The 22,645-nt window shown below is 42.6% G+C and overlaps 1 protein-coding gene across 2 annotated transcripts in view; it reads left to right on the top strand.

Annotated features, from left to right (window-relative positions):
- Window positions 1-2,684: 2,684 nt before the first annotated feature.
- The window catches only part of LOC139275770 (N-acetyltransferase ESCO1-like), a 45,683-nt gene continuing 25,722 nt past the window's right edge, over window positions 2,685-22,645 (top strand). For both annotated transcript variants that reach the window (XM_070892973.1, XM_070892981.1), the window contains exons 1-6: window positions 2,685-2,944; window positions 5,625-8,151; window positions 16,454-16,562; window positions 17,417-17,486; window positions 20,369-20,489; window positions 21,344-21,475. In XM_070892973.1, the coding sequence (XP_070749074.1) occupies window positions 2,895-2,944; window positions 5,625-8,151; window positions 16,454-16,562; window positions 17,417-17,486; window positions 20,369-20,489; window positions 21,344-21,475 (3,009 nt within the window). In that variant the 5' untranslated portion in view covers window positions 2,685-2,894. The remainder of the gene's footprint in view (window positions 2,945-5,624; window positions 8,152-16,453; window positions 16,563-17,416; window positions 17,487-20,368; window positions 20,490-21,343; window positions 21,476-22,645) is intronic.

Genomic DNA, 22,645 nt, shown 5'->3' with positions numbered 1-22,645 from the left:
GATCCATTTAAGTGGCAATGCTAAGGGAATCCTTCCTGTTGCTTAACGCTCGGTCAACTGGTCATGATTAGGAGAGAATGTTAAATGGAGCAGCTACATTTAAAATGGCAGGTCGTGCGCCAAATCAGCGATGCACACATTAAAGCCACGATCTGTCTAATCTATATGTCTAGAGCGAGCACTGGCAACGGCAGAAATGCTGACCTCCCCAAAATGGTGGCTGTTGCGGAACCTGTGGAAGTGTGGCGGACCCGATTTTTTCAGCAAAACAGGTTGAACCTTCCAAGTTTCTACTCCAAGTTTTTTCTTTACAGTCGGCCCCTGTAACACTTTAGAAACAAAATTAAGAGCTATCAGAATGAATGATATTTACTTCCTTAATTCCCTAATGAATACTTTTTGAGTCTTTCAATTGCAAAGCACTCTGCAGGTACTATGTGACCCTTAATGGTTATTGGTTGCACCATTCCTGATTTGCCAGAATTCTCGCTGTGAGGTATTCAACAGTTCTCCCCTATATAGAAACATAGACAATAGGTGCAGGAGTAGGCCATTCGGCCCTTCGAGCCTGCACCACCATTCAATGAGATCATGGCTGATCATTCACCTCAGTACCCCTTTCCTGCTTTCGCTCCATACCCTTTGATCCCTTTAGCCGTAAAGGCCATATCAAATTCCCTCTTGAATATATCCAATGAACTGGCATCAACAACTCTCTGCGGTAGAGAATTCCACAGGTTAACAACTCTCTGAGTGAAGATGTTTCCTCTCATCTCAGTCCTAAATGGCTTATCCCTTATCCTTAGACTGTGTTCCCTGGTTCTGGACTTCCCCAAAATTGGGAACATTCTTCCTGCATCTAACCTATCCAGTCCCGTCAGAATTTTATATGTTTCTATGAGATCCGCTCTCATCCTTCTAAACTCCAGTGAATACAGGCCTAGTTGATCCAGTCTCTCCTCATATGTCAGTCCTGCCATCCCGGGAATCAGTCTGGTGAACCTTCGCTGCACTCCCTCAATAGCAAGAACATCCTTCCTCAGATTAGGAGACCAAAACTGTACACAATATTCCAGGTGAGGCCTCACCAAGGTCATGTACAATTGCAGTAAGACCTCCCTGCTCCTATACTCAAATCCCCTAGCTATGAGGGCCAACATACCATTTGCCTTCTTTACTGCCTGCTGTACCTGCATGCCAACTTTCAATGACTGATGTACCATGACACCCAGGTCTTGTTGCACCTCCCCTTTTCCTAATCTGCCGCCATTCAGATAATATTCTGCCTTCGTGTTTTTGCCCCCAAAGTGGATAACCTCACATTTATCCACATTATACTGCATCTGCCATGCATTTGCCCACTCACCTAACCTGTCCAAGTCACCCTGCAGCCTCTTAGCATCCTCCTCGCAGCTCACACTACCACCCAGCTTAGTGTCATCTGCAAACTTGGAGATATTACACTCAATTCCTTCATCTAAATCATTGATGTATATTGTAAATAGCTGGGGTCCCAGCACTGAGCCCTGCGGCACCCCACTAGTCACTGCCTGCCATTCTGAAAAGGACCCGTTTATCCCGACTCTCTGCCAACCAGTTCTTTATATACGTCAGTACATTACCCCCAATACCATGTGCTTTAATTTTGCACACCAATCTCTTGTGTGGGACCTTGTCAAAAGCCTTTTGAAAGTCCAAATACATCACATCTCCCTTGTCCACTCTACAAGTTACATCCTCAAAAAATTCCAGAAGATTTGTCAAGCATGATTTCCCTTTCATAAATCCATGTCGACTTGGACCGATCCTGTCACTGCTTTCCAAATGCGCTGTTATTTCATCTTTAATAATTGATTCCAACATTTTCCCCACTACTGATGTCAGGCTAACCAGTCTATAATTACCCATTTTCTCTCTCCCTCCTTTTTTAAAAAGTGGTGTTACATTAGCTACCCTCCAGTCCATAGGAACTGATCCAGAGTCGATAGACTGTTGGAAAATGATCACCAATGCATCCACTATTTCTAGGGCCACTTCCTTAAGTACTCTGGGATGCAGAGTATCAGGCCCTGGAGATTTATCGCTCTTCAATCCCATCAATTTCTCTAACACAATTTCCCGCCTAACAAGGATTTCCTTCAGTTCCTCCTTCTCACTAGACCCTCGGTCCCCTAGTATTTTCTAGGTTAGGTTATTTGTGTCTTCCTTCGTGAAGACAGAAGCACCCGATGAGAGGCTAGGAACAGGCACCGCCATGTTAGTCAATTTCCGCTTATGTTCTGGCGTCAATTTGAAGCTGGAGAGTCAGGGTGCCCAATAGTGTAACTTGCGGCGTTCGTCGCAATGTTTTTTTGTTCTGGTGAAAGGCTTGTGGACCTGTAAAATCAACTCCGTTCCTCTCTCCACAGAAGCTGCCTGAACTGCTGAGCGTTGCCAGCATTTTCTGGGTTTTATTTCATACTTTCTGGAACTCCTCTTATTCAGGCATCTTGCTGTTCTGCTTTTTTTTTTCCACGCTTCATTTCCCTTTCCCTGCACAGCGTGTAACCATCTGCCCTGGTACGTGCCGCCGCTTCGCAGGTCCCGGGCTCCCGCGAGTCTCTGGCATCACGTGCTTGCAAGCTGCCCATGCGCAGCCCGGCAAAACCGGTGGGGCGGGGCGAGCGGCGCAGGCGCAGGCGCGTCAGGGAAGTGGTGCCGGTGCGCTGGCCGGCGTTGGCGACATGTCTCCTTCAGAAAATCAGTGTGGCCCGGAGGTGAAAGCCGGGGTTCATGTGTCAGCCCCTGCCGGCAGGGATGTGACAGGCTGATACTTGAAGGGAAACACTGAAAAAATAGATCGACGCCGTGTGTACAGTTTTGCTTTGCATCATCATCATCATCATCATCGAGAAATGGCAGCGCAGAAACGGAAAGCGGCCCCGGCCCCGAGCCCGGCAAGCGGGTGAGTGACCATCACAGCATCTCTTCAGGCGGCCCGGGAACAAAGCGAGAGCCTCGGCTCTGTGGCCAGGCCCAGATCGGGTGGCAGTTTGCTGCTCGGTGCTTGGCCTCTCGCCCGTTTCCAGCTCAGTGGGTGAAAGGGCCTTTTCTTACAGCAACTGGTGTTGACGCGAATCGGCGGCGGGTATGTTTTTTTTCCATCCGATGAGAGGCTGGGAACGGGCACCGCCATGTTAGTCAATTTCCGCTTCCGTCCCCACTGTTTGTTTAACCCACAGCATCACCTTTTTGTGAGCCCGGCATTCCCGGTTTACAATTAATTGCATCTTATGATGTGAACAGAAGTCTTATTTATAACCCAGAAGACACAAAGTACTTTTTTGGTGGGAGAGGTGTTTGCTGGTGAAAGATGTGGATGCCATGAGTTAATATCGTTAACATCTCCATTCAATGGTCTTGTTAAACTGTCCTACACACATTTAATAGATGACTTTGAGAAAGCGTTTCTTTACGAATCATTTCGTGGTATTTCGACTGCACATTAAAAAGGCAACTCATACTAATATTTCAACTGATTTGAAATGTTATCCCAATCATGATATTTATTCTTTCGTGCCAAATTGCTGAGGAAAATGAGTGACCAGTCGAGCAATTATTGTGGATTTAGAAAGTAAAATAATCTGTTTGTCAGGGGCTTAGATATGAAGTAAGGTGGCTGCTGAGATGTTTGTTTAAAGTTGATCAATAGATTGCCTTGTAATGTACTCCGAACAAAGCAAACCAAAGATTCTAAACACTAATTATAAACAGAAACTCTAGATAAGAAATTAAAAACATAAGATCTTTACTTTATTCTTTGTTATCCTGCTTATATTTTTCTAATGATTTGAAATAACTAAGGGATTTTGCCCCCTCGTGGCTTGGCAGGAGTGGTGCGGTTCTGAGTCATTCAGACCACAAAGGTTGCCAGTTTTGTCTTGTGTGCTGAGTTAGCTGATTTCTACTGATGTGCCAGTGGTATACAGGTACTACAATTGGCCTCTCGTAACCTTGGTTAAAGAGGACATAATTGACCCACTGTTCAATTTGTGATTAATATTCAGTAGTGGAAAGTGTGCATGTGTGGATGCCAAGTAACAACAGTATAGGGGCTCAAGAGATGCCCCACATATTAATAGTTGGCTGATGCTTGCAGCCTGCTTGTCCACAAAGAATAGCTATTTGGTTGAAATAGGTGGCTGCCTGTGTAAGTGCAATCATGCCTCATGAGGCCTAACCACAAAAGATAGGGAGATATTGGGGGTAGAAAAGTTGATTTAGCTCTTCAATCATTACAATTTGAATGATTATGTAGCTTGCCAACTTGGAAGGGGTGATTTAACAAAGATTTTTAAATAATTTACTATGCGTTGTTAGTGTGAGATCGAGCCTTGTCCTTTGGTGCCAAACTTCTGAATTCTATGTTAGACTGAATATTTGCCATTGGCTTAATCCAAAATGTGCAACAACAATGTCAAATTTAGGTATAAGTGCATTATATAACCAAGGTCTGTTATCATTGTGAATGTAGTGGACGTCTCTTGTTTTCTTTTTAATGTATTTGTAGTGGAGTATTTAAAACAAACACTCAACACCTGGTCTGTGTTCGAAGATTCAAGTAGTCTTTATTTTGCACCGGTGGGGAGACCGCCTGCTCGTTTGTCTGTAGCCAGGCTTCTCCGATAAAGTTCCAAGCAATCTTTTATACACTTAATGATGCACGTCCGCTTCGCGCACGGTCCCCATGCCGTTTAATTGGCCCAAAGCCCACATGCACGATTACTGATTGATGAATTCCCTTTCGCATCTCACAATCATTTGCCTATGTCTCCTACCAGATGGAGTTTCTCCAACGTGTTGCCTTTGACCCCTTGCTCTGTTTAACCGTCTCACTGGGCCTCTTGTGGTTCAGTAGTTTGGCTATTTGTAATTGTCCTCAAGTTACACAGCTTGCAATAATTAATCATTCTGCCATATTATTTTTAGCATTCTCTTCTGCCCTTTAAGCAGTTTAGAAAGCTGACCACTACAAAAGCCTAATTAGCTCTTTTTAGTCCCGAGATCCATTCTTAACCCTGTAATTATAGCAGAGCTTGAAAGCCCCACTTCAGTATTGCTATTTTTATTGTTGTGATCTAATTGAAATTTTCAAACATTAAACAAATAAATCATTTCACTCTTGACTTGTTTTGTAGAACAATTAAAGGATCTTTATTAACATTCTTTAAGTTGGTCCACTTCTAGATGTTTCGCGTTTGTGCAGTGAATCCTCCACTGCAAAGTTTTTGTTAATTGTACCATTGTAGGCGTGTGTTCCCATGATACACTCTCAATTTCAAAGTAGTAGAGGTGTTGGTAGTAAGTAACCAGCTCATCTTCTCAATGACGGGAGCAAATTGAAAGGAAGGAGATTAAAATGTTTCTGCCTTTCCTTCCTCTTTCTTCCCCACTCTCACAACTCTCCTAAAATAATGTAGCATCTGATTATTTGATGGAAAATGATTATCTCTGGAGTCTTAAGTAACCATTTGCAACTATGTTACTTCTCAAATAATTAAATGTTTTCAATTTTATTTTGCACTAGCATGAATTAATCATTGAAAATATCACTGCTATAGAGTAAATCATCATTTATTTGATAGGTCACCCCGGCAAAAAAGTGGCTCAACAGGAGGTGGACCTTCAACCAAAAAGCAACGTTTGGAGGAAAGGACAACATCGCCTCAACTTGGAAGATTTACAAAGCAGTCAGCTGCTCAACCATGTCGGGTATCCATTAAAAAAGCTTCAAAATTGCCTAGAACAACTGTTAAAGCGAACAGATTATCAGCAAAAACTACAAAGCTAAAGGGGAAAGAAACAAAGATGATCATTAAAAAAAATGAAAGAATGGCTCCTTTGAAGAAAAAGTCGGCTAAACCTTTACTTAAAAAAAGTGCATTACTGAAATCTTCTCATCAGAAGAAAACTGTAATTCCTCCAGTATCAAAGAGATCAGACAAAGTACTACCTGAAAGGAAAACCACAAAAAAACAGAACCGCGTCCAAACTGTAGGTAAATCAATTCCAATGAAGGTTTCACAGAAGTTACTTCAGAGTAATAGAACTTCTCAGTCACGACTTACACAAAAATATCTACATATTTCCAAAGAGACCTCCTCTAAAAAACTTTCCTTAAAAATGTCATCAAAAGTTTCACAAAAGACAAGTATATCATCTAAAAAAAAATCTCTTCAAACTGTGATAAATTCTTCACATCTGAGTAAGAAAAATGTGAAACTCCAATCTAAATCTACCATGAACATATCTAAGATGAAACTTGCAAAGAAAGATGTAAAGTCTTTGTCAGTAACTGCTACGACCTCGAAGAAGGAGCCTGTCAAAAAAGCAGTTAAACGTATGATATGCAAGAGTAATCGAACTAAACAATTAACCTCACATAAAGGTATTAAAACTGTGATAAATAAAGTTTCTTCAAAGAAAACTTCTGTAAAGACACAAACTAGCACAAAATCTCTACAGAAGCTTCAACAAACAAAGACAGTGAGGTCAAAGTCATCTCTGCATCACCTTACAGGTAAGGATAATTTTGAGGCTGATGCTGTAAGACCTCAAACCAGATCTGGTCAAAACCATTCAAAAGAGAATGTTCAACAGGTAGTAAATTCCAAGTTAAGATCTGTGACTAAGCAAATACTGAACGAAAGACAGACCAGGTCATCTCCGAGACTGAGTCTGAACCCTCTGTTATCAGCAAAATCTTTCCTTGCCACAGACAACAAATCTAGTGCAGTTCCCACTCAAAAGAAACTGATCAAAAGGACATTTGGTGATTCATGCTCTAAAAGTCCCAAGAATAGCATGCCTTTGAAAAAAATAATGGCAGTAGATAGTAAGCTTGGAAGAACTAAACTGGAGAAAGTTACAAAAACTCCAAATGAGAAGGCTCCAAAAGTTGCAGGAAAAAAAGTGGATGGTAAACGTGGGAGAAAAACTCCAGCAACGAAAGTTACAACAACTCCCAAAGAAAAAGACTCAAATGCTGCAAAAACAAAGCCATGTGTTGCATGTGAAAGAAAAACTGGACTGGAGAAATCAGAAAATACTCCTATTGATGAGACTTCAATGACTTCAGAAACTCCCCAAGAGAAAACTAAATCCAGTAAGCCAGTTCCTCAAGACCATTCTGAAACAAAAATCAAAAGAGCTGCAACATTACAAAGCAATGGGAAAAAATTGGACGGTCAGGTTCAGAAACTGGCAAAAGCAACAAATTGCAGTATCAAAGCTATTAAAGGAAAAAGTGGAGTAAAGTCACCTGCTGAAAAGAAACAAAATAAAACTCTGAATAATGCTCCACTAAATAAGAAAAAATTAAATAATTCTGTGAAAGGACAACTGCAAGGTTCAAAACAATCTCAAAAAACTATTCGTAAAACTAATAAAAATACAATTTCTAGTCCTAAAACAGCTATGGAAATCCCATGTCTGCAAACTGATGATAATGCTAAGTGTAGGCGTCAAAGTATTCTTGAGCTGTGTGAAGAAATTGCAGAAGAGATAGCCTCAGACACTCTTGATCTTACAGTGAAAAAAGAGCCTGCAAAGATAGATGAAAATATCCAAAAAGAACCAGAAGCGATAACGCCTGAAGACGTTGAGAAAACAAAGCGAACAAAGCTCATTTATACCAGTCTAAACAGATTCCACTTTTCAGGACAAAAATGTGTAAAACGTAAATTGATTGAGCATCATAAATATGTAACTACAAGATATACTTTACAAAATAAAGGGAACCGTTGGACTAGAATTAAGCAAGTTAAAACTGATCCAAAAAAGCTAACTCCCATCAATTCTACCTATAATAAGTTTAGAAATTTGCAGGTTAGGCAAGCAGTTTCACAAGTAGTAGTTCAAACAATTAAGAAGGTAGAGAAACTGCCAAATAGGGTGCCTATACAGATCAAAGAAGAAAATGGCATCACATGTGAGCAACATAAATCCCAAACTATGTTTTCTCAAATGGAAGTTGGAAAAGACACCAATAATGGTCAAAAGTCATCTCAAAACTGTACACCCGAAGGAATAAAAAAAGTAGTAAAATTATTTAACAGAAAAGAGGATCAGGCACAGATGCCAAAAATGGAGACTGAATCTGAAGCAGATGAGGTATTTTTGTATTTAAATAAAGTATGTGCTTTTTTGTTCATTGTTTAATGTGGTATGTCAGAGCTTACTAGCACTTAGAAATTTTAACATGGAAACGGGTAGTTCAGCCCAACGTCTGATATTTATCTTCCACATGAGCACTTATCCTTATCCTCTCCTTCAGCCTATTCTTAAATGTTGACATGATATTACTACTTGCCTTCTATTTTAGTGTCATCTGCAAATTTGGACAACACACTTTTTGGTCCTATATCCAAATCATTGTTCACAATGAACAGAAGCAGTCCCAGAACAGAACCCTGTCTGACACCACTACCCACTTCCAGTCACTGAGAAACTGCACTTAATTCCTACTCTCTTTCTTCTCCTATCTAGTTTTTAATCCGAATTTTCTTGTTTTCACTAATGCTATACCCCTTAATTTTCTTCTCCAATAGTGTTATACTTTGTCAAAGTCTTTCTGAAAGTCCATGTACATCACATCCCCTGCATTTCACCCTCAAAGAAAGCTCAGATTTGTCGAGCATGATCGTCCTTTCTGAAATCAGTGTTGCTCCTTTTGATTATTGATGAATCTTTAACCCCTTCAACATGACTCATCATCAAATATATGTCTGGGATTATTAGATGACTACAGTTTAGTTTCTTTGAACTTCCTCGTCCTTCTTGACTTGCCTGCAGCCTTTGACACAGTTGACCACTCTATCCTTCTCCAACACCTCTCCACCGTTGTCCAGCTGGGTTGAACTGCACTTGCCTGGTTCCATTTTATTCCCACCCCCGCATCATTATTTCTGGTGTTTCCCAAGGAGCTATCCTTGGCCCCCTCATATTTCTCATCGACATGTTGCCCCTTGGCAACCTCATCCGGAAATACAGTGTCAATTTCCACATGTACACTGATGACACCCAGCTCTACATAAGAACATAAGAAATAGGAGCAGGTGTAAGCCATACAGCCCCTCGAGCCTGCTCCGCCATTTAATATGATCCTGGCTGATCTGATCATGGACTCAGGTCCACTTCCCTGCCCGCTCCCCATAACCCCTTAATCCCTTATCCATTAACAAGCTGTCTATCTCTGTCTTAAATTTATTCAATGTCCCAGCATCCACAGCTCCATGAGGCAGTGAATTCCACAGATTTACAACCCCCCTGAGAGAAGAAATTCCTCCTCATCTCAGTTTTAAATGGGCGGCCCCTTATTCTAAGATTATGCCCCCTAGTTCTAGTCTCCCCTATCGGTGGAAACATCCTCTCGGCATCCACCTTGTCAAACCCCCTCATAATCTTATACGTTTCGATAAGATCACCTCTCATTCTTCTGAATTCCAATGAGTAAAGGTCCAACCTCCTCAATCTTTCCTCATAAATCAACCGCCTCATCTCCAGAATCAACCGAGTGAACCTTCTCTGAACTGCCTCCAAAGCAAGTATATCCTTTCGTAAATATGGAAACCAAAACTGCACGCAGTATTCCAGATGTGGCCTCACCAATACCTTATATAACTGTAGCAAGACTTCCCTGTTTTTATACTCCATCCCCTTTGCAATAAGGCCAAGATAAAAGTTCACAGGGTTGGGGGTAATATTATAGAGGATTGGCTAACTAACAGAGAGTCGGGATAAAAGGTTCATTCTCTGGTTGGCAACCAGTAACTAGTGTGATGCCGCAGGGATCAGTGCTGGAACCCCAACTATTTACAATCTATATTAATGACTTGGAAGAAGGGACGGAGTGTAACGTAGCTAAGTTTGCTGATGAAACAAAGATGGGAGGAAAAGCAATATGTGAGGAGGACACACACAATCTGCAAAAGGACATTCAGGCTAAGTGAGTGGGGCAAAAATTTGGCAGATGGAGTATAATGTTGGAAAATGTGAGGTCATGCACTTTGGCAGAAAAAAATCAAAGAGCAAGTTATTATTTAAATGGAGAAAGATTGCAAAGTGCCGCAGTACAGCAGGACCTGGGGGTACTTGTGCATGAAACACACAAGGTTAGTATGCAGGGTACAGCAAGTGATCAGGAAGGCCAATGGAATCTTGGCCTTTATTGTAAAGGGGATGAAGTATAAAAGCAGGGAAGTCTTGCTACAATTATACAGGATATTGGTGAGGCCACACCTGGAATACTGTGTGCAGTTTTGGTTTCCATATTTACGAAAGGATATACTTGCTTTGGAGGCAGTTCAGAAAAGGTTCACTAGGTTGATTCCGGAGATGAGAGGTTGAGTAGGTTGGGCCTCTACTCATTGGAATTCAGATGAATGAGGGGTGATCTTGTCGAAACATAAGATTATGAGGAGGCTTGACAAGGTGGATGCAGAGAGGATGTTTCCATTGATGGGGGAGACTAGAACTAGAGGGCATGATCTTAGAATAAGGGGCCACCCATTTAAAACAGAGATGAGATGAGAAATTTCTTTGAGGGTTGTAAATCTGTGGAATTCACTGCCTCAGAGAGCTGTGGAAGCTGTGACATTGAATATATTTTAAGATAGAAATCGACGGTTTCTTAAACGATAAGGAGTTATGGGGAGTGGGCGGGGAAATGGGGCTGAGTCCATGATCAGATCAGCCATGATCTTATTGAATGGCGGAGCAGGCTCGAGGGGCCGTATGGCCTACTCCTGTTCCTATTTCTTATGTACTTATTCCATTGGCCTTCCTGATCATTTGCTGTACTTGCATACTAACCTTTTGCGTTTCATGCACAAGTACCCCCAGGTCCCGCTGTACTGCAGCACTTTGCAATTTTTCTCCATTAAATAATAACTTGCTCTTTGATTTTTTTCTGTTAAAGTGCATGACCTCACACTTTCCAACATTATACTCCATCTGCCAAATTTTTGCCCACTCACTTAGCCTGTCTATGTCCTTTTGCAGATTTTTTGTGTCCTCCTCACACATTGCTTTTCCTCCCATCTTTATATCGTCAGCAAACTTGGCCACATTACACTCAGTCCCTTCTTCCAAGTCATTAATATAGATTGTAAATAGTTGGGGGCCTAGCACTGATCCCTGCGGCATCACACTAGTTACTGCCCCACTGGATTGCCAACCTTACTACCACTTCTCTCCACGGTCTCTAAATTGTCAGACAGCTTGTCCGACATCCAGTTTTGGATGAGCAGAAATTTTCTCCAGTTGACTATTGGGAAGACGGAAGCCATTGTTTTCGGTCCCCGCCGCAAACTCCGTTCCCTAGACACTGAATCCACCCCCCTCCCCAACTCCTGTCTGAGGCTGAATCAGACTGTTTGCAACCTTGGTGTCATATTTGACCCCGAAATGAGATTTTGACCAGATATCCGCAGCATAACTAAGACCGCCTATTTCCACCTCCGAACATCACCCGTATCCTCTCTTACCTCAGCTCATCTGCTGCTGAAGCCCTCATCCATGCCTTTGTTACCTCTAGACTTGATTATTCCAACGCACTCCAGGCTGGCCCCCCACATTCTACCCTACATAAACTAGAGGTGATCCAAAACCCGGCTACCCGTGTCCTAATTCAAACAAAGTCCCGTTCACCTGTCACCCCTGTGCTCGCTGACCTACATTGGCTTATGGTTAAGCAATGCCTCCATTTCAAAATTATCATCCATATTTTCAAATCCCTCCATAGCCTCACCCTTCCTTATCTCTGTAATCTCCTCCAGCCCCACAATCCCTCCCTCACCCCAGTAGATGTCTGCGCTCCTCTAATTCTGCCCTCCTGAGCATCCTTGATTGTAATTGCTCAACCATTGGTGGCTGTGCCTTCTGTTGCCTAGGCCCCAAGTACTGAAACTCCCTACCTAAACCTCTCCGCCTCTCTTTCATCCTTCAAGACGCTCCTTAAAACATACCTCTTTGACCAAGCTATTGGTCACCTGCGCTAATTTCTACTTGTGCGGCTCGGTATCAAATTTCTATCACATAATACTCCTGTGAAGCGCCTTGGGACACTATAAATACAAGTCGTTGTTGTCTTAAATTAGCAGCTACGCAAAGGATGGCATGGTACAGCATAAGTCGACCTCTGAGCTCCTCGTTGATCATTCAAAAAATCATTAACATTACGTTAACACAATAACTTAAATCAGAATGACATTAAAGAGTACGCGTATTATATAGTTTGTAAATAGTTGTGGTCTCAGCACCAATCCGAGAATGAACCATTTATCCCGACTCTCTCTTTTCTGTTAGTTAGCCATTCCTCTATCCATGCTAATATATTAGCCCCAACCTCGTGAACTTTTATCTTGTGCAGTTTAACCTTTTATGTGGCACCTTGTCAAATGCCTTCTGGAAGTCCAAATACACCACATCCACTCGTTCCCCTTTATCCACCCTGTTCATTACATCCTCAAAGAATTCCTGCAAATTTGTCAAACATGGCTTCCCCTTCATAAATCCATGGTGACTCTGCCTGACTGAATTATGCTTTTCCAAATGTCCTGCTACTGCTTTTTTAATAATAGACTCCAACATTTTCCCATGATGGAGGCCATTTGGCCCATCGTGCCTGTGCTGGGACATCTCCCAGGTAGCTTTACACAAGGTTGCAACACGAGAACAAACTGCACGTGACTAGTTAGCAGTCTGCCTAATGGGTAAATTTGTTGACATATTTTCGACTCTTGATTTTTGTTCGGCAATCATTCTATTTAGCAAACCGATCATGAGAAAAATTTAAGGATCTGTCACTTCCAACAATATTAATTTTGTCAGAAACCCACATGTTAAAGATGCATAGGGCTTGTTTATGTTGAGATAACTAAGCTAATTGCAAGATCAACAAGAATATTTAGTGCATCTTTTTCTCCTACATTACAGTTAACACCATCTGGTAATATTCTGTTTAGCAGTTCCAATGTGTTTTTTTTTATTAATGAAGTTAGCTGGAGACTTTTAGGAATAAGGAAAAAACAAGTTTCTTTTTCATACATGAACTCCTCCTAACTATTTATCAGCATATAATTTTCTCTACTCACGAGAAACTTTTAATTGTGTCTTGAACTTAAGATTGTTTGCTTCAGTGGCATTCCTTGATAACATATTTGAGGCCTGTGTGAGTGCGGTTGGCAAATTAGCGAGAACAATTCTGTGTTAAGAGTCCACATCCGGAAAGAGCTGGCTTGAGACTGACATTGCAGCTGGTAGGGTGAAGGAGCTTTCAAACTATAATCTAAGGCTACTGCACGTATCCATCCCATTTCAAAATGTCGCAGTTAGAAGCGCCAACATTCAAAAACTATGTCTCACTTGCATCTGGTTCAGTGTGGTGTGTGTGTGTGTTTTTTAATAATCTTAAAAACAATAAGCTATTCCCTGTTGGTTTCCTCTAACCTCTGTGAGCTGGCTTCTCCCTAAAGGAAGGAGCCAGGATTTACAAGACAATTCAGAGAAACTCCTAGGTAATAACAACTAGCTTCTAGTTCATCGTGAAATATGCCTATTTACATCACTTTAGAGGGAACAGTTGAGCAGTGGCCCTAAAGGTCTGAGCTTCATCCCCTTACGTCCCCACCTCAATGAATTTTGAGCTTGGCACGATGCTGAGCTCTTTTTCCACTGCCTTCGTGCCCACTTCTTCTGCTAGGAGTCTTCCCCCTGCACAGGTGACCCATTATCCCGTTTCCAACATTCTCGCTCCACCTAGACCCCTCCCTATGGCCTCTTGCCCTCTATATCTCTTTATTGCAAACTGCCGACAGGACATCGGCCGTCTCAATTCTCTGCTCCCCTCACTCCAACCTACCTCCCTCTGAACTTGCAGCACTCCGCTCGCTCAGATCCAACCCCAACCTTGTCATCAAACCTGATGACAAGGGTGGCGCCGATGTTGTTTGGCGAATCAACCTCTACCTTGCAGATTCTCTGACACCTTCTACCTCCCCCGGACCATGACCCCACTACTGAACATCAAGCCATCATTTCCCAGACCATCACTGACCTCATCTCCTCTGGAGATCTTCCCTCCACAGCCACCAACCTCAGTTCCCGAACCAAGCACAGCCCGCTTCTACCTCCTTCCCACGATCCACAAACTGGACTGCCCCAGTCGACCCATCGTTTCAGCCTGTTCTTGCCTCACGGAACTTATTTCTTCCCATCGCGACTTTTTTTTCTCCCCTTGTCCACTCTCTTCCCACCTACATCCGCGATTCCTCCGAAGCCCTCCATCACTTTAACAGTTTCCAGTTTCCTGGCCCCAACCGTCTCCTTTTCACCACGGACGTCCAATCACTCTACACTTCCATCCCCCCCAGGTTGGCCTGAGGGCGCTCCGCTTCTTCCTCGAGCAGAGGGCCAACCAGTCCCCATCCACCACCACCCTCCTCCGCCTGGCTGAACTTGTTCTCACATTGAACAACTTCTCCTTTAACTCCACTCACTTCCTCCAAATTAAAGTGTTACTATGGGAACCCGCATGGGTCCTAGCTATGTCTGCCTTTTCATGGGATATGTGGAACATTCTTTGTTCCAGTCCTATTTGGGTCCCCTCCCTCACCTCTTTCACCAGTACGTTGATGACTATATCGGTGCCGTTTCCTGCTCTCTCCCTGAACTTGAAAGTTTAATTCACTTTGCATCCAATTTCCACCCTTCCCTCACCTTCACATGGTCCATCTCCGACTCTTCCCTTTCCTTCCTTGACTTCTCCGTCTCCATTTCTGGGGATAGGCTTTTGACCAATATCCACTATAAGCCCACTGACTCCCACAGCTACTTGGCCTACACTTCCTCCTACCCCACATCCTGTAAGGACTCCATTCCATTCTCCCAGTTTCTCTGTCTCTGTCGTATCTGCTCTGACAACACCACCTTTCACACTAGTGCCTCTGACACGTTTTCCTCTTTTCCTCAACAGGATTCACCTCCGCCATGGTTAACATAGCCCTCGATTGTGTCCGTTCTATTTCCCGCACCTCTGCTCTCATCCCATCCCCTCCCTCTCAGAACCATGACCAGGTTCCCCTTGTCCTCCCCTTTCACCCCACCAGCCTCCACGTTCAACGGATCATTTTCCGCCACCTCCAGCATGATCCCACCACCAATCACATCTTCCCCTCCCCTCCCCTCTCAGCATTCTAAAGGGAGTGCTTCCTCCCTGACATCCTGGTCCATTCTGCAATCACCCCCAGCACCCACTCCCCTTCCCACGGCACCTTTCCATGCAAGGGCAGGAGATACAACACCTGCCGTTTTACCTTCCCCTTTCCCACTATGTAGGGTCCCAAATAATCCTTCCAGGTGAAACAGCGATTTACTTGTACTTCTTTCAATTTAGTATACTGTATTCGCTGCTCATGATGTGGTCTCCTCTACATTAGGGAGACCAAGCGTAGATTGGGTGACCGCTTTGCGGAGCATCTCCGTTCAGTCCGCAAGTGTGACCCTGAGCATCCAGTCGTCTGTCACTTTAATTCTCCACTCCATTCCCACTCTGACCTCTCCGTCCTTGGTCTCCTACACTGTTCCAACGAATCTCAACGCAAGCTCGAGGAACAGCACCTCATCTTTCGTTTAGGCACTTTACAGCCTCAACATTGAATGCAACAATTTCAGAGTGTAGCCACTGCCAATTTTTGGCTCCCTTTTGCCCCCCGCCCCCCCCCCCCCCCCCCCCCCCCAGAGTCTATTTCTTTTTTTCTCCTTGTCTCTAATGGCAGCTGGTCATTATCTTGCCATTCACACCCTATCTTGACTAATATTTTTCTAACTCCCGGCATTACCATTTGAATTTGAGCCATCATCCCTTTTGTGTGTCTCAATATCTCCTGCCTTCCACCCTATCACAGACCTTCCCTTTTGTTCTTTCTTCCCCTCCCCCTTTCAGGCTTGTTAAGAATCCGTTCTTTCCAATCACTCTCCTGTTCTGACGAAGGGTCATCGACCCGAAACGTTAACTCGGCTTGCTCTCCACAGATGCTGCCTGACCTGCTGCGATTTCCAGCATTTTCTGTTTTTATTCCAGATTCCAGCATTCACAGTATTTTGCTTTTGTGTAGTTGTAGTAAGTTAAACACATCTTCACCATAGCAGCTAAACATCGAGTAGACTCCAGATCACCCATGTGTATTGGGACTGGAGAGCAGCTGATAATGAAATGTCTCCTTGACCTGCATTATAAGTCTTCTGCCCTAAATGCGTATTTATAAATACTTGATTTTGTGTTGTATAGCCCACATTTCTAAAAAGATGCACTGCAGTAAAACATTACCAAAAGGACAAATTTAGGTTTGCATTATTGTTTTTATTTTGCTTAATTTGCTATCAGTCCACCTGAAAGAGATTGTGTTTTCTTCAGAGTTTCAGATTACATTTGGAGTCAAGTCCTGAATGTAGTCCAGAAAAAAACTATGTTACAGCATTACCACTGAAACCAATTAAGGAGCAATTGGAAATTGAATCAGAAGGTACAGTAGAAAAAATTATGCTCATTGTTGAATACCAAGAAATGTGTAGTTTATGAATCTGTTCTCTGTTTCAAAAAAAAATGTTGAATATAAAAGTGACTAGAAAACGCAGTTCCTTTTATTCCAAATGTTTGTGAAAGTAATAAATTTTTACCATACGAAAATAAATAAAGCTTTCTCATTCAAATGTCTAGTATCTACCAAACTCTTAAATCGGGTAAAGTGCATGAGATGCAGAGTAATGCCCAATAAGCTCTACCTCTGAAAAGGACCTCCCTCCTGCACTAGCATCACCTTTCCATTTGCCACATCAACTGAGCTTGTCAGTTAATGTCAAGTTAGTCTGTTTGTTAGAGACTTACTAACTCTATCGAAACTGGATTGGAACTTATAAACTAATTTCACATAGGACCATTTCAGGCAGCAGAGGATCTTTTTCACCCCATCAGAGGGGCTGGATTCAAACTCTGGTTTTAACTAACTGCCACCCATAATCCACAGATTTTTCCTGTTAATGCTAAAACATTTCTTTCTTCCCTTCTCTCTTTTTGCCCCACCAACTACCTCCCAAAAAAATCATGCATGGGTCTTTCATGTCTGGTAGTTTAATCAAAGCCACTGCCATTTTTATTTCCCTGACACAATTCTTAATTTGTGCAGACATTTTAAAAACACAGTTGGGAATCATTTTGAAATAGTGTAATGTTTGAACTTTATGCCCATATCCAATTTGCCTATACCCTGTACTGCAATTAATTATATTTTGCCTTCAAGGCTAATTTTAATTTCATTAAAATATCTGTTTAGAGGAGTTCAAATATATGTATTTTTTGTCTTACTGAATAATATTGTAGGGTCATTGTTGAAGGAAACCGTGCGGACTCTCTTCAGTAATCTAGATTCATCGAAGACGAATAATGAAAGGTACATGTCATGGTTGTAGAATAGTTATGAGGACACCATTTACCTGAACAATTTGGATTAGTGAATAATATAGATAATTGCATATTGTACAGTTGTACTACATTAATCATTCAGCATTGAAACTGTTGTGTACAGCAGGATGAAATAATTATACACACAGGACATGCTACTAAATATTCAGTTGTGCTAATGTATTTTAAGGTAAGTATCAGCCTTGGCTCAGTGGTAATGCTCTTGCCTTTGAGTCAAATGGTCTTGCATTAAAGTCACACTCTAGATTGTTTTTATTTTGCTTAATTTGCTATTGGTCTGCCTGAAAGAGATTGTGTTTTCTTCAAAGTTCAGAGCGCAATGAGATGCATGAGGTGCCCATGACATTCTCTTGGCACCATTAGATTTATTTAAAGGAAAAATTAACCATAGAGGCAAAAAGAGACAATATAGACAACATGGCACTTGTCATGTTTTGGGATTATTTTCTTTCCACATTTTAAATATTGTGCTTAAAATCAAATAATCTTTCACAGGGTTAAAATGAAAGGCCATGTGCTATATGCATTTGTCAAATGAATTAAAGCCAGTCATAGGGACTGTTACACCCCCTTCTTTCCTCCCTGCCCCCCCCCCCCGGGAGATTATTGGGAACAATAGGACAGATATCTTATCTTGGACATGCCAACCAAACATTCACACCAGGGTGTTGAGCTTTGCATGACACTAATTTCAAAAGGGGTGCAGGCTTGATTGACAACTGGACAGGGAGAAGAGTCTGGAACCAAGCCCCAACTTCCTGCAGGACAGGGGACAAGAGAACACAGGCGCACATGTTGAGAGGCAATAAGGTTTTTTTAAACAAAGGAAGAAGGAGGAAAGACTTGCATTTATATAGCGCCTTTCACGCTCAACGGACGTCTCAAAGCGCTTTACAGCCAATGAAGTACTTTTGGAGTGTAGTCACTGTGGTAATCTGAGAAACGTGGCAGCCAACTTGCGCACAGCAAATTCACACAAACAGCAATGTGATAAGAACCAGATAATCTGTTTTTGTTATGTTGATTGAGAGATAAATATTGGCCAGGACACCGGGAGTAACTACCCTGCTCTTCTTTGAAATAGTGCCATGGGATCTTTTACATTCACCTGAGATGGCAGACGGGACCACAATTTAATGTTTCATCCAAAAACAGCCGCTCCGACAGTGCAGCATTCCCTCAGCACTGTACTGGAGTGTCGACCTAGATTTATGTGCTCAAGTTCCTGGAGTGGGATTTGAACCCACAATCTTCTGAATCGGAGGCAAGTGTGCTCCTAACTGAGCCACAGATGCAGGAGGATGCTTTTACTAGGCTGAGAACTAGAATGTAGGAGTGCAGTTGGGAGTTTGCTTAAGTTAAGTAAGATGACCCATTGATCTGAAGAAGTTCATTGTTTTATTAAATTATGGCAAGTTGTACTGATAGAGCTCAGTAAATCTGATCATAACTGTTCACTCACTGAAATAAAGCAGCTTATCGATTTGTATCTGGCCTTGTCTCTCCAGGTGTTTTCTCGGTCCGAAGGAGCTTGTATCTGAAAGATATGAATGTCCAGTTCAGATCATAAGGGCATACTATTATTACACCCCTGGATTACACTATTGTATTATTAGATGAGTATCCAAGGCAGCTAAATTTAAGACCTTCAGATTGCTTATTCCCGCTATAGTGAATATCTTCAGGCAAGAACGTAAACTTCTAACATTAATAAACAACAAAATACTGAAAAGTAGAAGGCTCATGTGGAGCATAAACACCAGCATGGACCTGTTGGGCCAAATGCCTGTTTCTGTGCTGCAAATACTTTGCAGAACTAGAATCTTTTGGAAGGAACAGTCAGTTCATCTCTGTTGTCGACCTACAAGATGAAATGTAGCATGTGGATGACTGATCCACTTTGCCTATGAAGTTTGAATACTTTTGCCAAAATTGAAGAGGAAAGTCCCATAGTTCTTATTCAATACAATCTCTGAAGTCACTGCTATCAATTATTCTTGATCAATGACACAGTACTTGGGAATTATTGCAGCCGGGCTAATGAGCTCACAATAAAAGTTGCTCACATCATTTGGGTTCAGTATAACTGCTAATGCTCCTCCAACAGCATATAGTTCATTTTGGACCCAGAATAAGCCCCTGAAGTTTACACATTATCAACCTTGCCTAGTACCTGCAGGCAGCCAGACTACAGTCATCTATTTTGAACTTTAGTGAGGGAAGGCAGCCTCCATTTTTCCAGTTGTTACATGGTTACACTACTTCATTTCATGTGAAATTTTAGAATTGTATATTGATCTCCCTGTCATCAGTATGTACAGTCTAGGATATATATTACCAATTCATTTATCTGCAGGAACATTCTTAATGGATTTGTTTGGGAATCAAATGTGACAAGCAAGACGTTTTATATAAAAATAAAGGAACCTGATCTCCATCCCTCACCCCTCAGTGTGTCTGATTTATTACTCAAGCTGCTCATCCTTGTCTCTGCCAGACCTCAATTACTCTAGGTCTTCTAATTACAAGCACCAGTTTCCAGGGAGTTCAAAGCTGTTTCTTGCCATCACACTCTTTTGAGAGGTAGGGCTATCAGAACACCCATAGCTTGACCTGAAAACACTATTAAATGTAGTAGGATTGTGGCTGTAATGGGTAATTTCTGCTTATTCTATTCATGACCAGATACCTTGCCAACAGCTGGAGAATGGAATGGATGCACACTTAAATGTAAATACTGTATTCCTAGTGGTTTTAATCACCTTTCCTGTATAAATGTAAATTGTAGAGCTGATAGTAGTTTGAGAAATTTGTTATTTTTTAACACTGTCAACTTTTATTCTTTCAAAGTGTATCTTTGGCTAATCAGCTAACCATAGCGAAGAACACTCCAGTTACCCCTGAAATTTCTGTACAGAAAGAAACCAAGCCAATGAGCAATGCAGACGGAGGTCTTCAACAACCAAACATTGTAAGTGTAGACCCAATCAAATACAAGAAACCGTTGCTTCTTCTAAACCTTATTTTTGAGCAGATCGGTTCTTAAACATGCTAATGTTAACTGTTTACATGATTGAATATTGCTGCTAGACTTTCACCAATATGTGAAATGTATCATTCAGCCACTGTCTGTCATATTGTCTCCACTTGCGTCTATGGCCATTTTGATGTAGGTTACAGGAGCAGTCCATTTAGAGTGGCTCCAATTACTTGCCTGTAATTTAGCACTTCAAATTGGACTTCAGTCGGAAGTGGACATTATTAGTGCTGACTGAATACTATGAGTACTCTGTGTTGGTGCTTAAGTTGTGTTTTTTGATATTCCAAATCAGTAACCAGTTTGCCTTAAAACACTAACTGCCACAAAGTGAATAAAGCCACTCCAGGACTTATCAGTAACCTATGTCATTGGACTGGCTCCAGATGTAGAGCAATGATCTTCATGGTAGAAAAGTAACTGAGTAAGAGTAAATTATTTCCTGCCAAAAGAGCAGATATGTTCGCTAACTTTAGGCAAATGGAGACTACTTTGCACTGATTTACTGAAATCTAGGCTTCTTTAGATTGGAAAACGTAAGATTATTTTAGAGCAAGATAATTTGGGAGATAAATCTTGTAAGAAATGGACTGGTGTCAATCTAGAATGAAATATGTATAGGAAAATAAGATCCGGAATAGCACTTTGTAACATGTTCATTTCATTAGTACATAGAAATTAAATGGAAATGTGGATACAACATTTAGCAATTTAAAATTAACAGGAAAGTAAACATAACTGCATAAAACACTGGAGATGTATGTGAATAAGTGTATGTATATCCTCAGGATGCTGGACAGAAAAGGATTGGAGCCATTTCTTGCACTACATGTGGAATGCTGTATGCAGCTTCTATTCCAGAAGATGAAGCTCAGCACTTTCACTTTCACAAACGTTTTATTAGTGCTGTAAAATATGTGGTAAGTGCATTAGAAGGTATTGTGGTGAGAAGTTCTTTGCCTACCTAATAGAGTTTGATTGTCTTAACGGTATAAATGTAATCTCCAGTAATGCAATGGATGGCAGTTACCTTTCAGTTTGCCATTCAGAAACATGCCTAGCTGTAAAGTGATGATCACTACTGCTGTAACAGGATTGTAAAGACTTGTAGCTAATTAGTGTGATTGATGTAAACATGAGCGTATGTGTGATTTTTTTTTTCTCCCATTAGTACTCGTCTCTTTTATGCCACCCACCACCAAGTTACTTTGGGCCCAAGTTTCGGGCCGCGCCTAAAACGGCCTGGACCTGGACGCCCGTTTTTCGCGCCAGAAAGTGCACCTAAAAAATACTTACCTATTCTCCAGCTCCCTGCAGGTCCTCTGGAGCTGGGCGCAACGCAGCACGAGCTGAAGGGGGCGGAGCCAGGTTCCTGCGCTGAAAACAGTGCTGGGACCTCTGCACATGCGCGCTTCAGTGGGTGCGCATGTGCAGTAGCTCCAGGAGCCCAAAACTCTGGGAGGGGCCCGAAGCACGCAGCCCCGAGCCCTGGCCGAATGGCCTCAATGGGGCTGCGTGGATAAGGCTCCTCCCACCCGACCCCACCCCTGTTCTCTCCCCCCCCCCCCCACCAGACCTCCGCGACTCTCCCCCCCCCCCCCCCCCCCCCCACCAGACCTTCGCGACTCTCACTCCCCCCCCGACGCCACCTACCTGTAAATCCAGCCCGAGGTCTTGGGACCGGCCTCCCTCCTCCCTCCTTCCCTCCCTCCTTCCCTCCCTCCCTCCCTCCTTCCTCTCTCCCTCCCTCCCTCCTTCCTCTCTCCTTCCCTCCTTCCTTCCCCCCCTCCCTCCTTCCTTCTCCATCCCTCCCTCCTCTCTCCTTCCCTCCCTCCTCTCTCCTTCCCTCCCTCCTCTCTCCTTCCCTCCCTCCTCTCTCCTTCCCTCCCTCCTCTCTCCTTCCCTCCTTCCTCTCTCCTTCCCTCCCTCCTCTCTCCTTCTCTACTTTCCCTCCTCTCCTTCTCTACTTTCCCTCCTCTCTCCTTCTCTACTTTCTCTCCTTCCTTCCCTCCCTCCCTCCTCTCTCCTTCCCTCCCTCCCTCCTCTCTCCTTCCCTCCCTCCCTCCTCTCTCCTTCCCTCCCTCCCTCCT

This window comes from Pristiophorus japonicus, chromosome 1 (genome assembly GCF_044704955.1).
Source record: "Pristiophorus japonicus isolate sPriJap1 chromosome 1, sPriJap1.hap1, whole genome shotgun sequence".
Lineage (NCBI taxonomy): Eukaryota > Metazoa > Chordata > Chondrichthyes > Pristiophoridae > Pristiophorus > Pristiophorus japonicus.
The sequence above is the reverse complement of the archived record's forward strand: the minus strand, read 5'-3'. Positions and strand labels throughout refer to the sequence as shown.